General features: G+C 47.0%; 1 protein-coding gene across 1 annotated transcript in view; it reads left to right on the forward strand.

The window, feature by feature from the left end:
* The window catches only part of SYT17 (synaptotagmin 17), a 43,699-nt gene that overhangs the window by 11,429 nt on the left and 4,569 nt on the right, over positions 1-27,701 (forward strand). The window contains exons 6-7 of the mRNA XM_054161328.1: positions 13,142-13,262; positions 14,043-14,198. Coding sequence (XP_054017303.1) covers positions 13,142-13,262; positions 14,043-14,198 — 277 coding nt within the window. The remainder of the gene's footprint in view (positions 1-13,141; positions 13,263-14,042; positions 14,199-27,701) is intronic.

Below are 27,701 nucleotides of genomic sequence, written 5' to 3' on the forward strand. Positions count from 1 at the left end.
CCCTGAAGGAAAGAAACCTGCCATAGATTTGGTTTTCCCTTTTTCTTTCTGATACAAGTGGCATGTTGCATGCTTCTGTGTTGAGCATGTGTTTTGAACTAGCTTGAACTGTCCTATGGGATGGGAAGAGAAGATGCACAGAGTCTCTATGCTTCCATGTCTCTTCTCAGGAAAGGGCCCTGGTCAGTGCCACCTGCTTGCCAGACAGTAAAAGAGCTGCTCAATTGGAAGGTCTGAACTTTTGCAAGCAGGGACGGTGGTTAGTTCCCAGACTTGCTGCTGGCAGTTTTCACTAACATAGCTAGAGGCACAGCACCTTGTAAAGGGCCAAACTAAGAGCACAGCATGAGCAGCATGTCAAACATTTGGGCTAAGGACGGGGGTGCCACTCAAGGTGCATCTAACAGGGTTGCTTCTCCCAGTTCCTTGCCAGCTCTGAGGTTGCAGTTGCTAATTTTTAGAGCCTTTGCTGAATCAAAATCCTGTGTGAACTTGGATGGTCCCAAGTTCAAGGATGAACTCATCCAAGGATGAACTCTTTGATTTTTGACTGTTCACAAAAGGATGCATAGCCACAGGTATTAGGTGAGATGAACAATAAATCATTGACCTCCCTGCTGATTTATGGTGTGGGTTCAGGAGTCTGATTTCAAGTGGAAATTTGTGATCAGACATGTGTGGAAATGAAATTCGCTGAGCAGCGTTCCTAGATAAAGCCTGCAGAGTCTGTGACTCTGCTTTGCCCTTGCTCTGTGTGTAGAGGGGCTGGGAGTGCTTTGAGTGCTTGCTCATTCCTTCTGCAGTGTTTGAGGGGTAAGATCAAGACCTCAATAACTGCAAGAGAGTGGACTAGATTGGCTGCAGCAGGAGTTGGGGGTATTATGAGATTAGCCTGAACAATGTTCAGGCAAAAAGGAAGGTTTTGAAAGTTGTCCCTGAGTCAAAACTTAAGGTCACCGAGTGTGTCTTTATGTAAGATTGTGGCAGTGGAATCTGCTTTGGTAGTGTGGCAGTGGGCTGAGGGGGTGGCTGTGGTAGGAAGTGGTTCATAGGGCAAATTGACAAGGACAGACATTCCTGGGCTCCCTTCACTGCCTGGGCTTTTTCACGGAATGTTGGGGGAAGTTGGGTTTGGGTTTTGGTTTTGTTCCTTTTCTTTCCTTTTTTTCCTTTTCTTTTTACAAATGCCTAAAACAATTTTGGATTTTTTTTTGGCACCAGGGTTCAGCACAGGGCTCTGTGCTGTGTATCTGAGGACAGAGCTCTCCTCTTTGCATCCTGTTATCTGCCTGTGATTCACGCCATGCAGCCTTGCTTCTCCCCCCCTTGCTTTTGCATGATAAATACTTCTCTGTATTATGTATCTCTTTATTAGTAACATGGATTCATTCCACAGCTAATAAAGACTTGATTAGACAAGATCATCTCTGCCTTGGTGTGCCAGGCGTGGAGCCAGCCCCTCCTCCCCCCCTCTCCAAAGTTTCATTGAAAGCTGCTGCTGTTCTCAGCAGTGCTGTCTACTTCACCAGGATTCAAGATAAACCATTTGTGCAGAAATTGGCATTTCTGATTATTTATAAAAGGAAAGAGAAGAAGAGAAAAGTCCATTTGACTGGGCAGGACTAACCTTGCAGATTTCCTTTCATTTGCATGCTGTCATGTGGGGGGGAAAAAAATTAATTGAAGCAAAAAGTCCTTCACACCTCGGTTTGTCAAGTGCCTTGTTGTGGTCTTTTCATACTTCTTTGTTCTTTTTGCATTAGCTGGCAGACTGCAACTGCAAAGAGAACAACAATACTTGTACTAGGACATCCAGGGAGGATGGAGAAGAGAAGGCTCCAAGGAGCCGTAAGGGAAAGCTGGGAAGGGACTTTTTAGGGTGTCAGGGAGTGATAGGACTGGGGGCAATGGAACAAGAATAGAAATGGGTAGGTTCAGATTGGATGTTAGGAAGAAGTTCTTCAGCATGAGGGTGGTGAGGCACTGGAACAGGTTGCCCAGGAAGGTGGTGGAAGCCTCATCCCTGGAGGTTTTTAGGGTCAGGCTGGATGTGGCTCTGGGCAACCTGATCTAATATGAGGTGTCCCTGCCTGTAGCAGGGGGTTTGGAACTAGATGATTCTTGAGGTCCCTTCCACCCCTGACAAGTCTATGATTCTATGATGCTTGGTATCATCTTCCCACAGTTTCACAGTGATTAAGATATATATTTATCTTTAAGTTTATTGAATCAGGTATCTTTTATCTTAATGGTGATTAAAGTTAAATTCATTGATCAGAGGGTTAAAGTAAATTCTGGGAAAAAGAAACCAAGAAAGCTTATTGAACAACTTCATTTTAATGTCCTCAATAATGGTGACTGTGGTGGGTTGAAAATTCCCCCCAACATTAAATTTAGGCAGACCAGCTCAGTTGGAAGCAAATGGAGCTGTATGTACAAGAAAAATTACACTCTACAGTGAAATGCAATGAATATGTTCAAAATATACAGTATTTACAATTAATAAACAGCACAAGGACCCCCCTGGCCAAAGACCAGGGGAGCTGCAACTGCCTTTCCCTTTCCCTGCCTCCTTGCCTTTCCCTTTCCCTGCCTCCTTGCCTTTCCCTTTCCCTGCCTCCTTGCCTTTCCCTTTCCCTGCCTCCTTGCCTTTCCCTTTCCCTGCCTCCTTGCCTTTCCCTTTCCCTGCCTCCTTGCCTTTCCCTTTCCCTGCCTCCTTGCCTTTCCCTTTCCCTGCCTCCTTGCCCTTCCCTTTCCCTGCCTCCTTGCCCTTCCCTTTCCCTGCCTCCTTGCCCTTCCCTTTCCCTGCCTCCTTGCCCTTCCCTTTCCCTGCCTCCTTGCCCTTCCCTTTCCCTGCCTCCTTGCCCTTCCCTTTCCCTGCCTCCTTGTCCCTTCCCCCTGTACACAAAAGGGACAAGAGAAAATAGCAAAGTTGTTGTTAACACCAATCACAACAAAGCAGTGCAGCCAAGGTCAAACAGAAGTAAGTTAGTCTCTCCCAGAGCAAAGAAGCAAAAAGAGAGAAAGCTTGTTTACATTACTAACTTAAGTCCATTATCTTTTGGGATTGTGTAGAATTTTATCACTGTTTTCCCTTTTTTTCACCCAAGAGTGATTTATTTACATTTCACTACTTTCTGTTCAAGATCTGTGGAAAATTTTAGAGGTGCAGCCTAAAGCTACCACAGTGATGCTCGTGCCAGCAACTTGTGAGGGTTTTTTTGACTGCTAGTTCAAAGATTCTGCCTGTGGAATGATAGATTTGACAGGTTGACAATTTATATACTTTTTTATATACTTCATACTTTTTTTTTCCTTATTTCTTTCTTGTTGGATTGAACCTGAGTCTGCTGAAGTGTACTTTGTGAGATCATGACAGACAGGAACAAAAAAGCCCCATGTGCAGCGGTACTTTATTTTGCAGAAGCTGTCCTTGGATTCTGGAGAGCAAGGCAGAGCCTCTGTGGTGCAGTTCTGATTGTTAGTTGATTGAAAATTTGCCAGGCTGGATTGGCTGCCCTGGGGCTCTGACATGAAGCAGCAGCTGGCAGCAGCACCCCCCCTGCCCAGTGATAAAGATCGTGTTGGAGAAGACGCTGAAGCAGGTGCCTGGAAAACCAGTAACAGGAGGGAGAGGCAAATAGGCAGTTGTAGATGTGATATGCAAAGATGAAAGACACACAAAATATGTAATTTTAGATTATTTTTTTAACTGGCACTTAGGAAGATGATGAGCTGGAGAGATGGAGGAAAGTGAATACAGATGGCAGGATCTGTGGAGGTTTTTTGCTTTATACCGGTGGGAGTGGGATGGGGGCAAGGTGTGTGGCAAAGCAAAGTGCCTAAATGATGTGGGCTAAGATCTCCTCTGCACTTGCTGTATCCTTCTGGAGGCCGTTGCCACAGAGTGTGCTGATAAAGTCAGGTGTTTAGCCTTTGTCCACCATCATGCTGAGCCCACATCAAGCCCAGAGCTGGGACTGTGCCAGCATGAGTGAGCCCTGCTGAAAACACGGGGGATGCCAGGAATCTTTTGATGCATGTGGTGCTGGCAGAGATGGGTGGCTCTCTCCCAGGCTGAGGCATGGTCCAGCTTGTGCAGCCAACGGTTCTGCTGGCTTCACTGTAAGATGGACCAGGATCACAGGACCACAGCATGTTGTTAGGGGTTGGAAGGGACCTCCAGAGATTGAGTCCAACACCCTCCCCCCATCCCCCCTAGAGCAGGATCATAGAATCTAGCACAGGTTGCACAGGAATGCATCCAGATGGGTCTTGAAAATCTCCAGAGAAGGATAAGGTCCTTAGGCCAAAGAACTCCTCAGTGGGTGGCAGCCTGTTGTCATTAGTAGCAGAATATCTTCATGATGTAGTGGCTTGTTAGCTAACAACGTGAGAACTTGCCTTGGGTGTGATGAGGTGGGCTGTGCAGTATTGCTGTGCTCATTATGTTGGCAATATCTTGCTAGAGATCCCAGATCTGGGCAAGTGGAATGCCGTCCTCTCAGCCTTGAGGAATTGGTGCCATAAACTACTTGATGCTAAGCTTCAGGCAAAAGCCTGTACCTGTTCCTAAGTGTTGGGTTTTTTCAGTTTGGATCGTGCACTTGAGGGGACTGAGTCCAAAGCTGTGGCACAGAGGAGCTGCCATCCCACTTATCAGAGCCAATAACTAAGCAGAAGGACTTGGTCCCTGCAGAAAATGTCAGTGCAGGTATTGCCAAATTCTTTATCCTTGCTTGTTCTGGGAGGCTTTTTCTTGCAGGGTAATTAACATGTTTCTAAAGAGCAGTAGCTGCTCATGGAGTAGCTCTTGAGTCCAGTCCCCATAGGAACACTCTGCACTCCTTAAATATCCCCTGAAACGTGTGTGGCTTTGCTTAATTACCATGAATGAAGTTGGCAGCCCTTGCTGGAGCTGGGCTCACATTCACATGTTTCACCGTGAAGAATAACTTCAAAACACATGCTCAGGACCCCAAGTTTTATTGGCATATGATTCATTTCTCTTTTGGCAGATTTGAGTGGGCAGGAATGAAATGTTTTAGGCCAGCAGTAATGAGAGCTTGGAGATCCTTCTGCAAATTGGGGGGTGGGGGGGAAGGAATTGCCTGGTTGTGGTGGGGAAATAGCATGAAAATTCCTTCTCCCCTCCAACTAAGCCATTTTTATAGTGAAGGGGATGTCTGTATGTGTGTGTGTATTGGACTTGCTTTTGTTACCTTTGTGCTGTGAGTGCCCTAGAAGGAGCTGCCAGCTCCTTCTGGTCAGTATGGAATGTGCTCCACAAATGGAGTTGCTTTGCTATGGCAGCTATCTGCAATTTTTTGATTCCCACCTCGGGGATAAACTTATGCCAAGCACTGCACTGTTGTTCTTACCATGCCATGGCTAGGAAGGAAAGGAGAAAGGAAGTTGACATCCTTGTAATTACTCATTTCAGAGCATTCCTTTTGGGTGCTGTGTTACAATCTGCTGTGCAGCCAGGTGGTGATAGCATGTGGCTTGGAGACCTTCAGCTGTGCATGTATCAAGTTTGTTCTTGGCACCCTTGTTCCATTGCAGCTCTGACAAGGAGCCATCCTTGGTGGAACATGGATGATGCTTTATGTTTGGTGGCACAGTGTATTAGTGAAAGTGATGTCAGCACCCATCTCCCGTGCAGATGTAAAGCAGTGGACAGGCAGAGGCTTGGTTCAGAGAGCTGCCACAGCCGTTGGCTCAAGGCTGTGTGTGTCAGTGTGCAACAGGGGTCTGTGTGTGTGACAGTCACGGGAATTAAATATGAAAGTGATGCTGTCAGGGATTTTCTGTTTCTTCCTTTTCTTTTTGGCTGTCTAAAACCTTAGCAGCTGTTTAATGAAAGGAGCAGTGCAGAACTGCTGCTGAGGAATGTGGGTTGGTTATGTGGGGCAGTGCTTGCTCAGTAATAGGATGTTAAAATCAACCTGGCAGCTTTCCTGTGTCCAGTGGGTGAGATCCCCTGGGCAAAGCTTGTCTGGGAGGCCACCACCCTGCAGGTCACTGGAACTGAAGAATGCATGATGTGATTTGTTGTTGTATTTAGGCTTTGCCATTCTACCATCTTTCTTTCACTCTACATCTTTCTTTCCCCTCCCCCCCTAGATCATTTCAGTATCTTTCTCTCTCCCTGTTTTCCTTTTCCAGTCCTTAAGGCTCCAGTACTGAGATTTTTTTTTCTCCTTGATATTCTTTTTCTTCATCATCCTTATCTGTTGGCTTACAGCTTCATCTCAGTTACCTCATCCCTTCCCCTCTGTGCTGTTCACTCCTTGTCCTTTGCAGACAACCAGGATTCTGCAGGGTGTAGTTTGCTGAGGAGGAGCACAGAGAAAGGGTCAATGGAGATCTTGGGCAGGATCTCCATAGGAGATCTTCCCAAAGGTGTTTGCACAGGAGAGTCTTTCTGATGGCCACCCAAACTGATAGGAAGCCAGTTAGACTTTAGAATGGATTTTGTGACTCTTCATCATACTCAGTTTGTTGCATAGGTAACAATATTCTTATCCATTGGTAAGTTGGTTTGTGGCTTTTGTTTGTGTTTGGTTTGGGTTTGTGAGGGGTTTTTTTCCCTTTCTTTCCTTTTTTCAGGTTCTAGTCCTTAATAGCTCAGCCTTCCAGAAATAATTGCTGTGTGTCACAGGATGCTGTAGAAAGCCTGTTAGAGCAAACTGTTCTAAACCATCAGTTTTCTAATGTGCCTGGAGGTATCATCACAGATAACCTTGAGGAGGAAAATCAATCTGAAACTTCATTAGGAACGTTGCATAGATGTCTGTGCTGATGTAATGTGCTCTGGTTCCCGTCGGGAACCGGGAAGGGCTTCAGCTGCACAATGTTGCACAGCAAACAGTCTGGGTGGGGGGTGCTTCGTGGAGACAATTGCCCTGATCCAAACGAGATGTGCAAATGGCATTAATTAAAAACTCCTCTTCCCTTGAGGAAGCCTCTTTGTGTTTCACAGATGACTGGAAAAGAAAGTCTCACGTGTCTGGTTCAACCCAAACAGTAACTGCAGAAGGTTCTGGATCCACAGGCAAGCCCAAGGTTGCAAGCCCAAGGGCTGGCTGTGTAATGCAGCTGTGGAGAGGAACAGCCAGGAGTGAAATGTTAATCAGAGCTCTAGGAGTGTCTTGGACATCCCAGACTTGATGTCTCTCTGGCACATCATCAAACAGGAAATTGCTTTTCCAGGGTCATCTGGGATCTGGGCACAAATCAGCGTGTCATCAGCATAACAATGGTGACTAAAATGATGCCTTTGCAGGCGGTGCCAGGGTGGGGGGACACTTCTGCACTGCTTCACTGAACACTATTGTGTCAAGGCAAAACCAACAGCAGTTTAGTTTCCTGGTGAAAAGACCGAAGAAAGGTAAAATTCAGGCGCTTCTTGCCCTGTGGTTGATGACACCTCTTGTGTATAGACTTGCGTCCCTCCTTTCAGCTCGGCCCCTGTGTAGGTCTGAGGTTTAGGTAAACTCCAGTGTGTGGCAAAAAAAAAGCCATGTTTCTGTGCCCTTAGTCCTCCAGGAAGATGTCTTAATGCCATTGCTGATCAAGGTGCCTGTGAATAAAGTGAAGGGCATGGAGGTCAGTGGCTAAGGCAAGAGAGTGTTGCCAAAGTGCAGGTGAGCTCAGTGGGGTGGAGCAGCACTCTGGGCAGCTCCCATGGCCACACAAGCCATCTGAGACCTTTGTGGCTGCTTGTCCCTCCCTGACCTGAAACAAAAAGCATCCTAGGAAGAAGCTCTTCACCATGAGGATGGTGAGACACTGGAACAGGTTGCCCAGGGAGGTGGTAGAAGCCCCATCTCTAGAGGGTTTTAAGGCCATACTGGATGTGGCTCTGAGCAGCCTGATGTAGTGTGGGGTGTCCCTGCCCATGGCAGGGGGGTTGGAACTGGGTGATCCTTGATGTCCCTTCCAACCCTAATGATTCTGTTTGTCTGTATCAGTGAACTTTGCTGTGTTATCCCCATTTTGCCCACTGTGCCAGCAAGTTGAAGCTGCAGCTGTTGATATCCACATCTTCATTTCTGACACAAGCTGTGCCACCAGCCTGTCCTGTTAGCAGAGCTGTCATGGCAGTGAGGGCACAGTGTGGCATGAGCTGCTTGTGGGAAGTGCACCCAGCTCAAAACTGAAGAGGCCTGCCTTGTACCTTGGGCTTCTTGGAGCAACCCAGAAATACAGAATCACGGAATGTACCTGGTTGGAAGAGACCTCAAAGATCATCCAGTCCAACACTCATTAATTCCTCACTTGCTAATGGTCATAGGTGAAAGCTAGCAAGCGTGGTGGAGTACATCAGGATGGAGGCAGTGCTGGTCCAACATGCCAGGTTGGAATGGGTGGTGGCTGCTGGCCACTGATTCATTTCTGAGTGCTTGATGTCCCCTCAGGCACCCTGGCAGGATTTGAAGCACGTTTCCTAGATCCTTGTGGCTAAGCTAGAAATAATGTGTTTATAAGATCAGAGGCAGCTCACTGTTGGAGCTGAATGCCTTGGAAAGGCTGAGTCACTTGTACAGAGGTGAGCTGTCCTGAGAGCTGGGCTGACTTCTCCAAACACCTTTTGTTACCACTGTGAACAATGGGGCTGCTGCTTTTTTGCTGGCTTTGAGCTTGCCTATCTCTGGGTTGGATTGACTGTTCCTTCCCTTAAAATAATGAACAGAAATCAGGGTGTGCTTGAAAAGCAGTAAGGGGCAGAAGATGCTATTGAGGCTTGGGAAATAAGGCCTGATGTGAAACTTGTTAAAGCTGGTGGCAGTCTGTCTTCTGCCTTGAGTGGATCATGCTTTACAGAGTGTGGCATTTTGTATCTCACCTTGCTCAAGTCTGAGCCCACATAGTCAAAAAGGTTTTTCTAGAGGTGCCACTATCCCTGTTATTTTCTATGGAAAATCAGGGATTTGTCTTTACCTTTTTCCTGGGAACTTGTGACAGGACAAGAGGGCTTGGTATGAAGCTGTGCCAGGGGAGGTTTAGGTTGGATATTAAGAAACACTCCTTCACAGAAAGGCTGATCAGGCACTGGGATGGCCTGCCCAGGGAGGTGGTGGAGTAGCCATCACTGGAGGTCTTTAAGAAAAGACTGGATGTGGCACTTGGTGGCATGGTTTAGCTGATGTGGTGGTGTTGGGTCATGAGCTGGACTTGATGATCTCAGAGCTCTTTTCCAGCCTCAATAATTCTGTGGTTCCTGTCAAAGGCTTGTAGGTTAGACAGCAGGCTGGTGGTTACATTATAGTGACTCCTCCATGGTGCCATGGGATAGTTGTTTAGGTGGTGTTGGATTGGTTGATGGGTTGGACGCGATGAACTTGAAGGTCTCTTCCAAACTGGTTTATTCTATGTATTCTTCTATGCTATCTGCAGGGGTTATGGGCATAGTGCTGGGGAGGGTTCAGGTAGGGGAAGGTGCCTCTGTGTGTGTTATGTGCCTAGTCTGATATTGTTAGTGCACAAGCTTAGACTCCTTTTTAAATGGAGCATGAATGTAAATGTGTCAGAAGCATGGAGGTCTGCATCACCCTGCTGAAATTCACCATCCTTCCCTGACCCAGGCAAGCTCCTTAGTTCCTGCAGGTTGTGGGCTCTGCAATGCTTTGTTACTGCCCTGGTAATAGGTTTAGAAGTCACCATCTGTTCTGGATGCTAAACATGTCTTCAGGCCCCTTAGTTCCTGCAGGTCTTGGAGGCACCTGCTGATCTTATCTAATGGACAAATCCAGAAGCAATCACCCCAAATCTTAATGTGGATTTTCAGTGCCCTAAGCTTAAGGCCCTTCAGAGTTCCCACATCCCTGCCCAGTGCCAGCCTGCCACCTGGGTATCCCTGAAGCTTGGTGTTTGCAACTGGAGCTGCTTGATTGTCTCTTCCCAGCATGTAATAACATCGCTAATTGGTTTCCTAATTTGTGCTGTCCAGATGTACCTGAATTTCTAGGAATTAAAGCCTGCATGGAACCTGACACAGTGCTGAATGCAAGTGGAAATAGGAGCAGATGTGTTAAAAATGTTGTTGATATAACAAATGAGCTGTGGTTGAGGGGTACCTCAGGTGGATCCTGGTGTGAGCTCTGCGATGCTTTGTTACTGTCCTGGTAATAGGCTTAGAAGTCCCCAGCTCTTCTTGATGTTATCATCATGTCTCCAGGCTCTTGCAGCCACAGGTCTGAGAGGAGCTTTGTGGAAAAGCTCCTCAGCTGGCTGAACATGAGCCAGCAGTGTGCCCAGGTGGCCAAGAAGGGCAATGGCATCCTGGCCTGCATCAAGAATAGTGTGGCCAGCAGGAGCAGGGAAGTCATTGTGCCCCTGTACTCAGCCCTGGTTAGGCCACACCTTGAGTCCTATGTCCAGTTCTGGGCCCCTCAGCTTAGGAAAGATGTTGACTTGCTGGAACATGTCCAGAGAAGGGTAACAAAGCTGGGGAGGGGTCTCTAGCACAAGCCCTATGAGGAGAGGCTGAGGGAGCTGGGGTTGCTTAGCCTGGAGAGGAAGAGGCTCAAAGGAGACCTTCTTGCTGTCTACAACTACCTGAAGGGAGGTTGTAGCCAGGTGGGGGTTGGTCTCTTCTCCCAGGCAACCAGCACCAGAACAAGAGGACACAGTCTCAAGCTGCACCAGGGGAAGTTTAGGCTGGAGGTGAGGAGAAAGTTTTTCACAGAGAGAGTTGTTGGCCATTGGAATGTGCTGCCCAGGGAGGTGATGGAATCACCATCCCTGGAGGTGTTCAAGAGGGGATTGGATGTGGCACCAGGTGCCATGGTTTAGTAGTCATGAGGTGTTGGGTGACAGGTTGGACTTGATGATCTTTGAGGTCTTGTTCAACCTTATTGATTCTATGCTTCTAAAATCAAAGATCATAGATGAAATTAGATGGATGAAGTTTGAATCACCTTGAATGTGAGGTTCTCCTAGATTCTTAGGTTGTGTTGTCTTGGGGCACAACAATGTGTGTGGGTATGGCTTGACCTCACAAAGTCATGAGCATGGTGTGTTTATTGGGTCAGGTTTGTGGTGGGGGATGGATTTCTGATGGAAAGAACTTAAAATGTCATACTCTGAAGAGGACTGTGATGTGGGAGCTGACATAGGCTGGCAGAAGAGGGCTGCCTTCTCAGCAACAAGAAATTGCAAGTGGTAAGTGTGTGTGTGTGTGCTGTGTAGTTCTCCACTGCCACATTATGTGACCCAAGAGGTGCTGTGACAGGAGGAGTCTGGAGTAAGAAATTGGATGGTTTTCCTTGTGGGAGAAAGGTCAGGCAGAAGATGGGCCAGTTAGGGTTGGATGCTGGCCAGGTTGGCTCTGGATCTGGCTCCAGGGGCAGTGGGTTTGCCCTAGGATCTGTTCTGTAGATCCATGCTTTTAGCATGAGGGCTGGGTCAAGATGCTGCCATGCTCAGCCTTCACCCTGCTCCCCACATAGTGCTTCACTCACTAGATGTGCAGGGCTGATTGCAGAGGGGTTGCTTTGCCAGCTCCCAAATCAGAGATCTTTGATGTGAAGCCAGGCAGCCTATTGCTATGTTTTCTGTGGAAAGCAAAAAGAAAAGGACTTTAAATTAAATTTGTGCTATGTAGTGTCAGAGGTGCAGGACTTCCTCAGTCTGCCACCTGCTCCTGCATGCCACACACGTCCTGCTGCCTTCTTGGGAGCAGTCAGGAGGAACATGAGAGGAGCCACTGCCTGGGGGAAGACTTCTGATGCCCTTACCTGATTTTGTTTCTAGCTCTTGGCTCCTTAGGTAAGGAGCTGGCTATCGGTGGGAGCTGCTGTGTGCTGCTGGCAGGCCAGGCTGGAGGTGCTGGGCTGCTCCTGGCAGAGGGATTGGGCTTTTCCTGGAGTGCTCTTGGATTTAGCTTGAGCTCTCTGGTTCATCCACACTCGGTGGAAATTCTGCTTTTCTATTTGCAGCTGTGTGGCTGTGAGCTGCCTGGGCTTTCCCACAGCCCTCGCTTCAGCCTCCAGGAGGTGTTGATAGTTTTACTGGGGGTGGGTACCTCATGTGCTGGCTCATCTGCTGCTGAAGCTGGGTCTCTGGGCCAGTTCAGGCTGTGTCTCAGAGCTGGTTCTCTTTATTGGCTGCCCAGACCTTTCCTCTCTGATTTCTATAATCTAATATCCAGGGCACCAGTACAGACATTTGAGACTTACACTGCGATTGCAATGTCACTGTGGCTCCTTTTAGTTTTGGGAATGGGCCATAACCACCTGATCTAGGCTTGGGTTTGAGCTGTTTGCCTATTGGAGAAGATGACCTGGCTCTGCACTCCTGCATGGGCCTGAGACAAGGCAGATGGATGGATGCCCTGCCCAGGCTGCCTGGCGTTTTCAGTCTCTGGAGTTGTTTCTTTGTGTGTATTTTGTATCCGAGAATAAGAGCAGCTCCGAGCCAGGTCATGCTAGCAGGGAGAGGTGGTTCTAAGCTGCCATGTCTGAGCAGCAGGGATGTCAGTTCTCCATCTCTTTCTTTTTTTTAATTGTTAGTTTTAAGCATCATTAAGTAAAAGAATAAGAAACAATGGCTGAACAGCCATAGTGAAGTGGAACTACAGCCTGATGAACAGCAAGGGCGCAGTTAAGCTGTGCTGTAGTCCCTGAGTAGAGAGGGCTGGATGCCAAGGGGGTGTCCCCTCTGAACTGCCTTCCTGTGACCCAGGGATGCATTAACCATCTCATGCCTGAACTTCCCAAGTGGCTGGTGTGGCCCTTTGGGGCTGGGAAGGAAAGAAGATGTCTTCTCCAACGGGTCTGTGTTTTGCACACTATTAAGGATGTGAGATTGGTAAGATCAGAACCACCTGGAACCATTCAAAGTGGAGCAGGTATAAACTACTGACCTTGTATTCATTCCTCCTCATAGGTCCTCTTTGCATGACTGCTGAAAAGATGGTGAAGGATCAGTGATTAAAGAATGATCTTTACCTGGGAATAATATTCTTTCTTGTTTCTGCTCAGCACAAGGTACCACCAGATGGTTCTAGGTTGTAGTTTAGAGCATGACTAAGACTAAAATTCATTTCTTAGGCAAATAGGATTTATTTCTCTTCCTGCTCTTCCCTTCCCCTTTGAGCTCTGTTCTGAATTTCCACCTTCCCTTTTCCCTGCAGAATGAAGTGGAGCTGGGAGAGCTGCTGTTGTCACTGAACTACCTACCCAGTGCAGGAAGACTGAATGTGGACATCATCAGAGCAAAACAGCTTCTTCAGACAGATATGAGCCAAGGTTCAGGTAAAGGGCAGTACATTTCTCACATTACTCCTGCAGAGATTACATGTGCTTTTCAAGCAGATGGGTGGTGAGACTGCAGTTTGGGGGGACTCAGGGGGATTTGGATGCTCAGTTCCTAGTAATACAAGGCTCTGGATATTTGTTTTGTATATACATAGCCAGCAGCAACTGAGTTATTTGGAATGCTTGCCCTGAAGTCAAACAGGGGGTACAGACACTGTATTTGAAGTAAAAAAACCATCTCTGCACCGAGGTGAGGAACCAGGAGCTGGGAGTTGTGTTCTGCAGGGCAGCCCATGTGTGGTTGTGTTATGCAGATGCTGTCTGAATGTTAATGTTGCAGTGGTTTCATTTAAGGTATCTGGCTGCTCTGTGGATGGTCTGAGGTTTTCCCAGTGCCCATGCATTGCTCCCTGCTGTTTCTGAGCCTGCTGGCCAGTAATGGCTTTGTGTGTGTGCCCTCAGGTGTTTTGCCCATGTTCCAAGCCCCAGCCCCTGGTGCTGCCAGAACATTGGCATTTTCCAGCCAGAGCAGTATGCCTGGTCTCTACTGAGGTTGTCATCAATTGTGGCTTTGGCAGGGAGCATTTTCAATCCAGCTGCCTGACTTTGGCCTCCACTGCAAATCCCTGGGAGCAGAGTGGTGCTGCACCACGAGCCCCAGCCACTACCAAAGGCTGTTTTCCAGCATGGCCCATCCCTGTGGTGCTCACCTTCAGGAGCAGGGTGCTGACCAGTGATGGCTGTAACACAGAGCCTGTGTTTTATGTTCTCTGCCAGATCCCTTTGTGAAAATCCAGCTTGTTCATGGATTAAAGCTAACAAAAACCAAGAAGACCTCCTGCATGCGCAGGACAATAGATCCCTTCTATAATGAGTCCTTCAGCTTCAAAGTTCCACAGGAAGAACTGGAGAATGCCAGCCTGGTGTTCACAGGTAAAAGGGATGCTGTTACAGACCTGGCAATGGTCTTGGTTGTCTCTGAGCTGAACAAAGAAGCAGTTGTAGGCTTGCAGATGAGCCTGTGCAGGACAGTGTCTGTCCCAGGGAGCCACCCTGTGAGAGGTGACCATCGGTGGGGTCACCAGGGAAGCTTAATTAGCACTCAGTGCTCTGCAGCAGCTCTCCCAGCATTGCTACCTGACTGGAGCTGGCTGGAAGTGCACCTTGTTGCCCCTGTGCTTAATTGGTGCCATTGGGAATGCTTTTGTGCAGAGGAGGAAGAGGCATTAATTGCACTTCTCAGCAGCAAGCAACTTGGGCATAAAGTAAAAAAAGGGAAGAGTAAGAGGGAAGTACTGAACAATCCCAGAGTCCAAACACTGGCAAAGGTAACTTCTGGTACCTGATGTAAATTGCCAGTGGGATGATGTAGCTTAGGTATTTGATGCTGCCATTGCCTGTTCTGTAAGCAGTTTGTTCATGCCTTTATTTTCAAAGGGCTGGACTAGGTTCCAAGCCTTGTGTGGCCCAGCTGAGATAAACCACATGCTCAAGAGCTTTCTAAGTGCTGGAGATGCTTGGCTGGGATGGGAGTTCTTATTTTTAAACAGTTTCTGGACCTTCTATTTTGTTCTTTGGACATGAAAACGGTCAGTAGGAACTGGCAATTGGGTGAGCTGCTCAGAGCAGGAGTAGCAGAGCACAGGGGTGCATCCCCCAGTTCTCACCTGCAGACTGGGCAGCAGCAGTGGTGCTAAACTGAGGCCATGGACCCACTGTGCCTGGTGGCCTTTTCTGCTGTTCCACAGTGTGGAGTTCTTGGGCAGGACTGCCAGGACCCCTGGCAAGTGGTGGGTTTCTCTCCCATGCCACGACACCCTGTGTCACTCTGTGTGTACTGTGGAGCTTGGGCACCATCAGGATCAGACCTCCTTGCCCTCTGGAGAAACAGAGGGGCTGGGCAGTAGGACCCACACACTTCACCACACTGGGCTCCCATGCTTCACACAAATCTTGGGGCAGCTTTCCACCCACTACTCACCATCTTTCAATGAAGAGAAAGGAATGTGCATCTGGAAGAACATATCTTGAAGTGTGATTGAGGTTTTCTTTCTCACGTGCCAGATACAGGTGTCACAGCTGGCACAAGGAGTCCAATTCCAAGCCGTTAGTTTGTTTCCAAACATGTTAGAGCAAGAGGGATGCTGATCAGCATTTTAAATCTTGCCCTTCATACTCATAGACTCTTGGCTGGGGAAACCTCTAATTAATGACTGCTTTGCATGCATGTCACCCTGACTACCTTGCATGTGCAGTGACGAATTTGTTCTCGGAAGCTTCCATCAGGTGATCATGACAGGTGAGAAGTACTCTCTTTGTTTTTCCCTTTTGCTAGCTGAAGGAGAAAAGGCAAACAGAGCAGTAGCTCTGTGCCATTGGAAGGGTGAGGGGGATGTGCTGCTCCTCACCATGACTGATGAGGTTAGCATTACTGAGTGGAGGCCTGGTTAACTTTTTTCTGTGCAGATGGGTCACAAGTCAGGCAATGGGCAGTTACCTGGTTTATAATCACAGGTTTCAGTGGTGTGCCTTGGGCTTTGCTTTCTAAGTGACATATGGCTTGATTTGAATATTGCAATAAATAATCCCAGGCCAGAAATGTCACCAGCAGCTCCAAAGCTGGGAAGCATCATGCAGAGGCTTTTGGAGGAGCAGCAGGGCCAGGTTCTCATGGCTGCTCTTGGACTGAAACGTGGTGGATGGCCCAGGCATGCCCATGCTGTGGGTGGTGTTGGGCTTACTGCTCCTGCTGCTATCTGGACTTTTGTTTGAGATTCTGAATCCAGAGGTGTTGGTCACATTGTTGTCGGGAAGAGAAGTCCATCGGCGAGGGGGGTGAGGGAAAGACTCGCAGCAATCAATATGATTGATAAGCAAGCTTCAACTTTATTGTTCAAAAGCACGGCTTATAAAGCATCTCAGCTAAATATGCACAAATGTCATTATTCTATTGGCTATTAGTCCAGGGTTACATTATAATGTTCAACCTCCTTGCGGTTAGGCCTACGTGCAACTTCACAAGTTCTTTCTCAGTAGTCCTTTGTTTAACATATACTTTGTTTCACATACTGTTATCTTGCAAGCAGCTGCAAGCACAGCCACAAGGCTATGGTGGCCTTGCTGCATCAGCACACTAGCTTACTGTGAGCAGTAAACAACAAGATGGAGTCCGGCCTACACTTTTTGTTCAAGCAGCTGTTCCATAGAACCATGTCCCTGCAGTTCAAGCCATTCCTCAACAATTCCCCCGTTTTTCTTTTGTACAAATAAGGCCTTGGAGGTTATCCTTTGTCACTTTGCATGATACAATTATACACAAGTTTAACAATATTCAAAATTAATACAATGATACCTAAAAACCTAAAAGCTTCTTTTGTCAATCAGGCTCTAGGCCTACACTGCCAGATTGCTCACACTACTCGTTGCTGGCATTTGGTCATAAGAGTTGTTCTCATCTTATACAAGATATTACTTGCATATACAAAAGCAAACAAATTAAAACTAAGCTATATAGCAAAAACAAAAGTTCCATAACACAGCATGTCTAACAGACTGATACAAGGCACAAAGCTTAAGTTAAACTAGTTACAATGTTCTAACAAAGCTAGCATAATACATGGTAAAAGATAACAAACATTGTAAAGAAGAACTTAGATCTTAACAGTTCCGATCTTTACATTTCACTCCTCTTGTAGACAGAGAAGACTTGATTATGCCTGAACACATTGCACACTGAGATTAAGACACAAATGCAATCCTTAGCACTATCTTTTACAATCTGCTTTAGGGGTATGTTGCATTCTTATTTTCTCTAGGATGGTCACAAATCATCAATTGTTTAATGGTAGCAAGATTTCTTTAATCTGTAAAGGTAGATCTGGCCAGGCTCTAGCTTCACAGACAGAAATCTGCAGGAAAACAGCAAGAGCAAAAAGAGCTTCATTGCTTGCCCAATATAAAATTATACAAAATGAGGTGTTTTTGCTCATCCTAATAATTCTAATCTCTTAACATTCACACAACAGTTAAGCAGTCACGACACTCAGTTAGAAGTTAGATGCTTTCTGTTGACATCTTGGGTCATCGTGACTGTCGAGGTCACTGCTAGGCAGGTTTGCTGGTTGTCATTTCATGACAGTTGCGCTGTGTGTCTTGTGGTGAGAGGGTTACAGCACTTCTAGGGTTGATGTTTCTAGGGTTACAGCATCTCTAGGGTTACCATGAGCTAATTTTTTCTGCTGTGGGGGTATTCTCTCTTTCCCCTCCCCCCCCCCCTTTTTTTTTTTTTTTTTTTTTTTTTTGAATCTTTTATTTTGCTCTTATATTTTTCAATTTTTTTTTTTTTTTTGCATGTTTAGTTCATTTAATCTATTTTCTATTTTTATTTTTTATTTTTGCCTTTTTATTATATTTGTAACCTGCTTTTCTATTCATTCCTTTTATTATTATTGTGCATTTTAACTTCCTTGATGTCTTCTTTTTTTTTTTTTAATAGAGTTTTTCTTTTAATCTAGTAGTCTTGATAATCCTTATTTTTTATTTATTACTAGCAATTCTTACGCTTTTGTTAACAGCTATTTTGTCAGCAATCCTTATGATTTTTTAGTTTGTCTTATTTTGTTTTTAATATTCTTATTTTATTGTTGCTCTTGTTTATTATTCTGATATTCAGTACTTTATTCTGTTATTTAGTACTCTATTTTTTGTATCCAGAGTTTTTATACCTTTGTTACATTTTGTATGTTTAAACTTTTTTCTTTGCACTTGTCACCTTTTTGTTTACCATTTTAAAATTTTTTGTTCTTTGCACTTGTTACCTTTGTTGTTCACACCCCTTTTTTTTTAATTTTTTTTTTTTTTTTTAATTTTTTTAGTCTATGTCTAAGAAAGAAATCTAAAAACCTTACATTAGCTAAAGAATACCTTAGAAAGTTAATACCTATTCACTACAAACCTTAACATTATTAGAATATTACATGGAGCTCCTTTGAAATGCCTAGGCAAACACAAAAAACAAAGACAAGAAGGTTCGAACCAAAAGAAAATCTCACAAGGTGAACTCATCACTAAGTACTCACACCTCAGTACAACCACTATGCATTAATTACCCACAAATACTAAATGCATACCATTCATCATTCTTATTACAAAAACTTAGCAAAACTCTAAATAGCAAATCTCTGAAAGACATTACAACCAGAAATGAGAAAATTAGCACTGTTGCTTTAAATCAGAGCAGAGTCGCGGCTGAAGCCACCGGGAAAAGGGGGGTCGCTGCTGCGAGCCTCTGCGGGGGAAAGGGATGGGGGCCAGGCAAGCGGCCGCCGCTGGGCTGCTGCTGCTGTCAGTGCTGCCGGTATCAGTGGTGCGTCAGTCGGTACTGCCTTGGTCGGAGCCGTCGGTATCCGCGGGGGCCGGTAGGGCTGGCGGGCGGGGTGCGGTGGTAAGAACGCCGTCACCTCGAGCCCCCAAGCGCTCCGCTGTTACTCAGAGGGGCCGTTAAGCAAAGTCAGCGCTGTTTGAATTCCTCGCTGTCGGTGTTGTGGTCCTCCGAGAGCTGCCTTTTCTCGGCTTTTTCCCCGCTGGGTGCAGACGGCAGTGATAGCTAGCAAAACACGATGTGGCCGCCGCAAGATGTATCGGGGGCGGCCCCGGTCGATCGGTCGATATTTTTCAAACACATCGTCCGGCTGCAACTCAGATAGAACTGGGGCTGCATCTTGTCCTGACAAAGTTGCTGCAACTGCAGCAGCCATTCGCTGTTCTAGCTTATATTTTTTAATACAGTTTATGCATTCTCTCCACGGCTTTTGCAGCTTGATAGTGACCCAGTCCCACAGTCTGTTTCCATAGTCTCTCCAACAAGTTTCATCAAAATAACTAAGCCCAATAACTATCTTAGACGATACGTCTGCCTTTTGTTTTTCTAAAAAACAATGAAGCAATGAGAACTCTACCTCTTTTTCCATAATCAGCAGTATTCGTCCTTCCACGCTGGTGTCCTTAAAGCTCTTCTGTGTCACAGACTTCCCTAACTTGTTCTAAATAAAGCAAGCCTCGTTTCTCAAGGAAACATTAAAAGGGCTACTTCGCTCTCCATACCCCCGGGGGATTTCCTTCCTAATTATTTCCTTAAGTGCAGCCTTGAACCTGAGCCGGTAGCCCTTACCCGGACGGCGAGCAGAATTCCTCCTAGTGAATCCTTGCCCAGGCACGGTACGAACCCCCTACGCCAGCGTCGGGTTCATACTTTTGCCCGTCGATCGCTGCACAGACCTGGGAATACCCTTCGACGCACTCCGGCCTCACCAGTTCCTCCTTCCTCCAGCAGCCATAGACCCTGAGCCCGCTGAAGCAGCCGTCGGATACTCTTCCGTTCCTATAAAGCCTTCATGTCCCTGTGTTCGGGCGCCATATGTCGGGAAGAGAAGTCCATCGGCGAGGGGGGTGAGGGAAAGACTCGCAGCAATCAATATGATTGATAAGCAAGCTTCAACTTTATTGTTCAAAAGCACGGCTTATAAAGCATCTCAGCTAAATATGCACAAATGTCATTATTCTATTGGCTATTAGTCCAGGGTTACATTATAATGTTCAACCTCCTTGCGGTTAGGCCTACGTGCAACTTCACAAGTTCTTTCTCAGTAGTCCTTTGTTTAACATATACTTTGTTTCACATACTGTTATCTTGCAAGCAGCTGCAAGCACAGCCACAAGGCTATGGTGGCCTTGCTGCATCAGCACACTAGCTTACTGTGAGCAGTAAACAACAAGATGGAGTCCGGCCTACACTTTTTGTTCAAGCAGCTGTTCCATAGAACCATGTCCCTGCAGTTCAAGCCATTCCTCAACAATTGTGGTGTGTGTAGTCTTCTGCTGGTTTGGTGTCTTTGCTGCCTCCTGTCATTAGAGGAGGCAAGAGCCTGCCTTGTTGTGAGGACCTGCAAATCAGGGCTCATGCACAGGCATCTACAGTGTCACAGGAGCGATGGTTCAGGAGATGTAGTGGTGGTAAAGATGCTGAGCCATGTTCAGTGTTCACCTAGGTGATGAAGATGCTCTGCTTGTTGGTGGCAGTGTGGCACCAGTTTGCTCTTGTGTGCATTGGGAGGTTTTAATGACATGAGTATCAGCGTGCTGCTTGGCTGGAGGGCTGGGGTGGGGGTGATGGTGTTCCCTATATTGCTGCCTTGGCATCTCAGCATATTGTGCAGCTCAAAAGCTTGTAAAGGCTTTGGGATCTTATGCTAAGATACAATAAAGAGCAAAAGGTTGCCAGCATGGAGAAGCAGAACCTTGCAATGTGAGGATCTTTCTGTTATTTTATGTCTCAGCAAATCAGCAGCATAGGCCACAGCTTTTTCCTCTAGGTTTTGGTCTTGCTTGGGATTTTGTTTGGCTACACTGGGTGGCTGCTTCTGGTGTGTGTGTCTGTGGGAGCTGGGTTTTATTTCCTACTTTTTTTCCACAGCTCTAGTCCATTAGGTCAGTTAATTAAATTTGCTGTTGACTCAAAGTCCAATTGAAAAGGAAGATAATCCTGCTTGAAGGGTGGGTGATGATGCTTTGAATGAAGAGAGAGCTGCAGAAGCAATCATGAGAGCTTTTTCTGTAGCTTCATATTTTGGACCCATTCTGCAGCTGTCTTTATGTTGGCTTAGCCGCCCTGGAAAGCAGTGGAGCCATACCAGCTCCTCCTGCCTGAAGTTCCTGGCTGGTACCACCCTGCAAAGTAAGGCTATCTGGACAAAGTAAGAGAGTAACTCTTTCCCCCTGCCCTTTGTGTTTTGGTGGTGGTGTTTTTTCCCTGTGAATCAACCTGTCTGGGTTTAGTGCACTGTGGCAAGGATTTTTGCTGTGTGTGCAAGCGCTGCGGGTGGGCACTTTCCTGTGCAGCACTGCTCTGCTCTCGGCTTCCCTGGAGCTGCTCTGGAGAGCTGGACTTCGGACTGAACACAGGGTTGAAGTGCAGTCAGACTAGGAGACAGGCAGTGGGTGCCTCCAAGATGGGGGTGAGCTCTGTGTTAGCCAAGATTTGCAGGGGGTGGGCTGGTTTTTAAGTCTTTTCTTGTCCTTAGGCGTACTAGGATTCAACACTGTAAGTTCTTGGCATTTACAGACAAAAATGCTGCTCCTTCCACATTGGTGCAGGGCACCTTGTACAAGCTGGTTTTCAGATTTCCCATCTGTTTCTACCTCAGATGCTTACTGGAGCTGTCACAAACTCACATTTCCCAGTTTGGTGCCTAAAATGAGGTAGGATGAGCTCAGGTGGAGATATCCCCTCCAGGAGGAGGCATCCAGGGTCAGGGCTGCTGCTGCCAAGTATCATCTGTTCACAGCTTCTCATCGAAAGAGGCTGCAAACAGAAGAGTGACTGATACTTGTAACAAGTCTAATGTCCCAGCAGAAAAAAGATAAGTGAGGCAATAGCTGGTGGAGGTGTTTGACTTTCATTTACTCCATCAAACATTCTATTCTGTGTTGTCTAGGCAATGGCCATCCCTATGTGTGCTGTATCAGAAATGTGCTTTTTTGGGATGGTTCCTGGGTTTTTTTCATCAGTGTGATGCATATCTCCCATGTGTCATCTTCTGCTCAGGTGCAAGCAAGTCCTGGGTTTACCTCTTGCAGAGAAAGAAGGCAAGCTTTAAAGGACAGTATGTTCTCCTAACCATATATACCTGGAGCAAAGGTGGTAATTATTCTTTCTCTCCTGGTGTGGGGAAGGTGGAGTTTGGCCCTGGCAGCAAGGCTGTCAACTCCTGCCCAAGGTCATTTCCAAGCAGAAAAAAGGCTGTTTCAGGTGCAGCCACAGTATGTGGGCTCAGGAGGGTTGGATGTTGGGCTCTCGGAGACACCACACACTCCTTGCTGAGGGCAGACTGTCCTCTGAAGCCCAGCCCAGCCTTCAGAAAGCCTGAGCTGTGCAGTGGGAGGTGAGACAACACCTGAAGTCCAGGCACTGTGGAATGTTGTTAATGATTAGAATGTTGCTAATGGCAGTGGTTGGTAATGCTGTTTGTGTGGCAGTAAAGCCCAGATGGCCCAATAAAAAAATACACTGCTCCAGGGCAAACTGCATCTCGGTGACTCCTTAACATCTCTTGATCACTCCACATAAAAATTACAGCCTTCAGGGCTCACACTTAGGGAGTATGCATCTCCCCAAGGTCCTGTGGTGACTGTGTGTCTTTCTCCATTAAAGTAAGCTCTTCTTCATGTTTACATGACAGGATCCTTAGGGCTTGTGAAAGAAGCAGGGTCCCCAAAGAGGGAAAAACCATTTTTGTGCTCTGGGTACCACCTGTGCAAAAGCTTTGCTGTCTGACCTGGCTGAGACTAGCTGTAGCTGGGGCAAGCATCAGGGCTGGTGGTGTCTGATGAAGAGTGGTGCTGGGGGGGCTCATCCCACTGCACTGTTCTCCTGTGAAAGGTGGCTGTGGCTCTAGCAGGACCTGATGCTCTGCCCAGGGGAGGGAAGCAGGCTGGGACAGGGTTTGCTTGTTCATGGAGAGATTGGCCTCAATGTTTGAGAGATCTCCATCACAATACAATAGAATTAACCAGGTTGGAAAAGACCTTTGAGATCAAGTCCAACCTATCATCCAACACCATCTAATCAACTAAACCATGGCACCAAGCGCCCCAAATAAGTATTGGCTGAGGACACAGCTCACAGGCACTTGGTCTTGTGAACCACTTGTAGGATTCTGTGTGATTCTCTTTACTTATAAATATGTTTAAGTATACCATGTCCCCATTTTCTATAAAGATTTAGGACCAGCTTTATTTCAGTTTAAGTATTTGAAATCCTGAGGGAACACTGCTGAGGAGTGAGGCTGCGTGGCTGTACCTGTGCTGCCAAGGGCTGCTACAGAGGAGCACTAACACCACCATCCCCTGTCTCCATGCACTGAGTGCTGTCACAACACGAGTCTTCTGACCCTGAGATCACTTGGATGCTTTATCCCAGGGCTCTAATTAAGTGGCAGTGAATAAGCAGCCTTTGATTGCAGTAACAGATTGCTGTTCAATAGCAGTATACCTGGCTCCTCTGTTGGCTCATTTTCCCTTGCCTTTGGGAGAATACAAGGACCATTTAATGATGTTTCAATTTTTAGGGGGGGGTGGGGAAAACTGTCATTGTTGGTGCCTGTTGCTGATGGGACAGTTCTGGGTAGTTTGGTTTGCTTTCACTCAAGTGTTTTGATTTTGCCTGTTTGTTCTTTCTGTGGCATTACAGCTTGAGAGGATTGCAGTTGGGATTGGGTCTTCCTTAAATCCTGCCTTCTTGTTGGAGGTGGATGTTTTGGGGTGGTGTTTTATGGGGAATAAATGATCACTCGTGGCACAGAGAGCCTCTGCTGAGCACAGCTGTGGCCTGCTGTCACCCTTCACTCCCAGGGGTGTTGGAGATGCTCTGGTGCCAGCCAGTTTTGGTTTGATATGTTGTCTAATAAGTATTTTTTGGATGTTTGACAGAATATGTTTTGGGATGGTTTTGACCCATGACAGAATTTCTGGAACAGTTGTTGGAGATGAAGAGGAGGAGAGCAGCCCTGACCTAGCAGAAGAGACTGTATGGAGGTGGACCAAAGCTGAAGGTGGTCATCAGCTCCAGACTTCACTGTCCAAATGCTCCCAGGCTAGGCAGAGAGGAGCAAATTGCTGTGCCAAAGGCTTGCAGCTCTCAGACCCACACTCATCTGTTACAGCTGGAAAGTAACTAGGATTCAATCTGTCAGCTCGAGTTCTGGTTGAGGAGAAGATGGCTGAAGCTCCTCAGACCTTTAATTTTGCTCCCCTGTCAGCTCTGGTGATCATAGTTATGGTGTAGACATTGGGGACAAGGTGATGCTGTTGTGTTTGCTCACACACTGAATGAGATTTGAAGTGCCCTGAGTGGGCCACAGAGATAGCAAGGCTTTGCAAGCTTTCTTTTTTAATTAGCAGGCTGATTTCCAAATGTCCCAATTAACTCAGCAGGTTGAAGGCTGGTAATGGTTTTGTCCTCAGGCTTCTCCAGACATACACCTGGATTTTGTTTTGCCTGGCTGTGTGAGAGCATGACCTTCAGAGGCCAGCATCATCTTTAGGTGCTCCTTTGCAGGGATGGAAACTTCTATGTGTTTGGGTCATTACACATCTGTGTTATCTCTTACTGCCTCAGATGCTCCTCTGTCTTTTCTCCTATTGCTTCCCCCCTGAAAAAAAAGTACTCAGGCACTTTGTGTTTTGTGTATGGTGGTGGTGGTGGTAACCTCCTGTAATATATAAGGCAACTGAAATGTGTGTGTGTTTGTTTTTTCTCCTGTGCTGAAGTGCAGGAGAAAGAACTGGCTTCTGCTTTGAAATGCCATCGTGTTGGGCACTATAATATCTCTTGGGTGGGTGGATAGATAGATAATTAGGAAACTTGCTGCTAGGAAATTGTTTCTGGTTGTCTAATAGCTGTGTGCTTCTAAAGTACTGGACTGTCTGTCTGTATCTTCTGTATCTGGAGCTCAAGCAGAATCTAATCTGTGCTTAAAGCTGTGTAACCCTGCCTCAGCCAGAGAGGGGGAGAACAAACCCATTCATGTCAGTACTGTGTTTTCTGGGGATTTCTACCTGCTGAATTTATATCAGAACTTGGCCTTTGCATCTGGCATCATAAATACTTCATGTGTTTATGCACTGGATACCATATGGTCTGAGTCTGGGGAGAGCAGAGTGCTCCCAGCGAGCACCTCCCACAGTCCTGGCTGCTTTGCTCCAGGTCCTGTGGCCACACAAGGTGATCCAGCAGGTCTTGTGAGGACATCTGCTTTTGGGGCAATAGGATGGGTGCACTGGCAACAGGAGACCTTGGCCTCCTGGAGACCCCCCTGCCTTACAGAGCCTCTCCACAACAGGATGGTGAATGAGCTTCAAAACTCTTCTGGGTCTCCATTGCTCTCCATCCTCCAGATCCCCATCTATGCCTTCCTGGTCTCCATGACAGGTACTGTTTGAAGGCCTGGAGCAGGTGACAGCAGAGCAGAAAGTGAGGGTTGGCCAGAGATGCTGTGTGGGGTCCTGCAGCCCTGATCCTGCTTTGTAGTTGCTTGGGGAAGATGCTCCAGGGACAGACTTGAAAAGGAGGAGTGAAACACTGTTAAAACCTGGTGAGAGCAACAAGATGCTGATGCCTTCTGAGCCGATCTGTTGCTTGCTTCTGAGGCAAAATCAGATTCTTCAAGTGAACTGACTTAGCTAACAACTGTTCTTCACTGCAGATGTGGCAGAAACAGCTTATCCTGGAGCTCTCTGGAATTTTCTCCTAAAGGAGGGAGCAAACCCTCTGATCCTCAGTGCTTGCTCATTTTGCCAAGCCCATTAATTTAAGCAGTGACATGCCGCTCTCAGCTTCATCCTTTCATCTTGTTTGGCTCCTGCTGTGGTGAAAGAAGCCATAAGCTTCTTGTGTCTCAAATGAGGAGAAACCTCAGTGACAGTAGCTGCTCTGGATGATAGAGCACTGTCTGGAGATGAAATGCCTCTACCTGGCCCTGTGGCCATCAGAGGAGCTGTGTGAATGTGCCTGACAGGTATGGCCACCACTCCCCTTGCTTGCTGGTACTGCATGGCATTGGTGTTGGAGCTGTTCCTGTGAGGTCTATCAATATCCATGACACCATGTTTTGGTGGATCTGGGGATCATAGTGCAGAGGAGTAAGATGCAATTTGAAATAAAATAAATACAACTCGATTGAATTGAAGGTAGCAATCCAGCTGTATTCAGTATCACTAAGGTTGGAAGAGACCTCAAAGATTGAGTCCAACCTGTAGATGCTCCTATCCAATACCCTCCAGGCTGTTGCAAGAGATGTATCCAAGTTTCTCCTGATGAGGTAATTTCATGAGGTGTCGATTCCTGTGTGTTATTGAGCTCTCTGCAAGACATTTGTGCAGTTGCATTTCCCCTGTTCCCGGTGTCTTCCTCGGCTTCTTTCTGCTCCCTGTGTGAGGCCAGGCCTTCATTAGCCAAATGTCTTGACCAGGGTGCAGCACTGGTGTAACTGCAGGGTCCCCTTCCCAGGCTGCTCCAGCCAGGGCACAGGGGCTGCCTTCACAGGAGAGCAAGAAGGGAAATGGGTTTCCAATGAGTTTCCTTGGTGTGGTGGTCTCCCATGTGGAAAAGCAGCTGGATGCTGGAGCTGCGATGGGTCTGTGCATGGGCAGGATTCAGCCATGTGGTTCCAGTGCCCTGGAGCTGGGCAGGGTCAGAATCATAAAAGCACAGAATTGTTAGGGTTGGAAGAGACCTTAGGGGTCATCTAGATCCAAACCCCTGCTACACCTCACACTGCATCAGGCTGCTCAGAGCCACATCCAGCCTGGCCTTAAAAACCTCCAGAGATGCTGGGAGGTCAGTTTTATGTGCACTTTGAAGCTTGATGGAGATTAAATTGAGAGATGTGAAAGCACTGCACTCCCCTGTGCTTATCTCTTCTCTACTAAATGTTATTGGCCATGCCTAAGGAGCGAGGGGCAGAGCATGGTCCACACCTGTGACCTTTGCAGTGTGCGTCACGCGTCCTGCTGCTGCCTGCTCCGAGCAGCACCCACCTTGTGCTAAACAGCTTTTTAATATTGATGTCAAGCAGTTCACAAGTAGGTTTCAGACCTGCTTAACCTGACAGCTCAGACCTGCTAGCTGATGGCAGAGCTCAGCGGCTGGCACAGAAAAGGATCCACTGGTTCCGGCCTGCAGAGGGTGGGGGACAAAGCATTGCCTGCCAGAGCATGTGGATTAAGGCACTGTTTGAGCCCCTGCCAAGGTCTCTAAAGTGGGGAAGTGCAGGGGGTGTTGATGGGTCAGTGCTAACAGGATTGTGGTTCCTGCCAGAGACATATCTTTGCTTATTTCTCTCTTTGCCAGTGGTTTGGCTGCAGTCCGAGGATGTCTGGGCACAGCACGGAGTGTGGCCACCTGAGCAGGATGCTGATGGCTACATGTTTCTGGGGGTGGGTTTTGCAGCTTGCAGCACAACCCTGGAGGTGCAGGCTTAGATGTGCTTGTGCTGCAGAGCCCTGGGAGTAAGATATTTATCATATAGGTGTCTGGTGGGCTGAGGGTATCAGATGAAACTTTGAGAGGCTGTGGCAACAGCAATTGCAGGCATGAAAGAGTGGGCAGGGGTTTTAAAGATGATTTTCTGGTCTGATGATTTACCCAGGCTCTCAACATTCCTCTCTAGACCAGCTATAAACATTAAGCTGGATTTTTGCTCTTCAGTATTTTGGCTGAATATCCTTCAGTGGAAAGGAAGAGGGCAGGGCCCTTTTATTCTCTGGGGAGTTCTTGCCCTGGGGAGTTGGTTCCTGTGACTGGCTCTGTGATGATGCTGGCTGGCACATTGTGTGATGGGGTGCATGTGAGCTGTACCCAGGGTGCTCTGTTATTTAAGG

The sequence above is a fragment of the Dryobates pubescens genome, chromosome 4 (genome assembly GCF_014839835.1).
Source record: "Dryobates pubescens isolate bDryPub1 chromosome 4, bDryPub1.pri, whole genome shotgun sequence".
NCBI lineage: Eukaryota > Metazoa > Chordata > Aves > Piciformes > Picidae > Dryobates > Dryobates pubescens.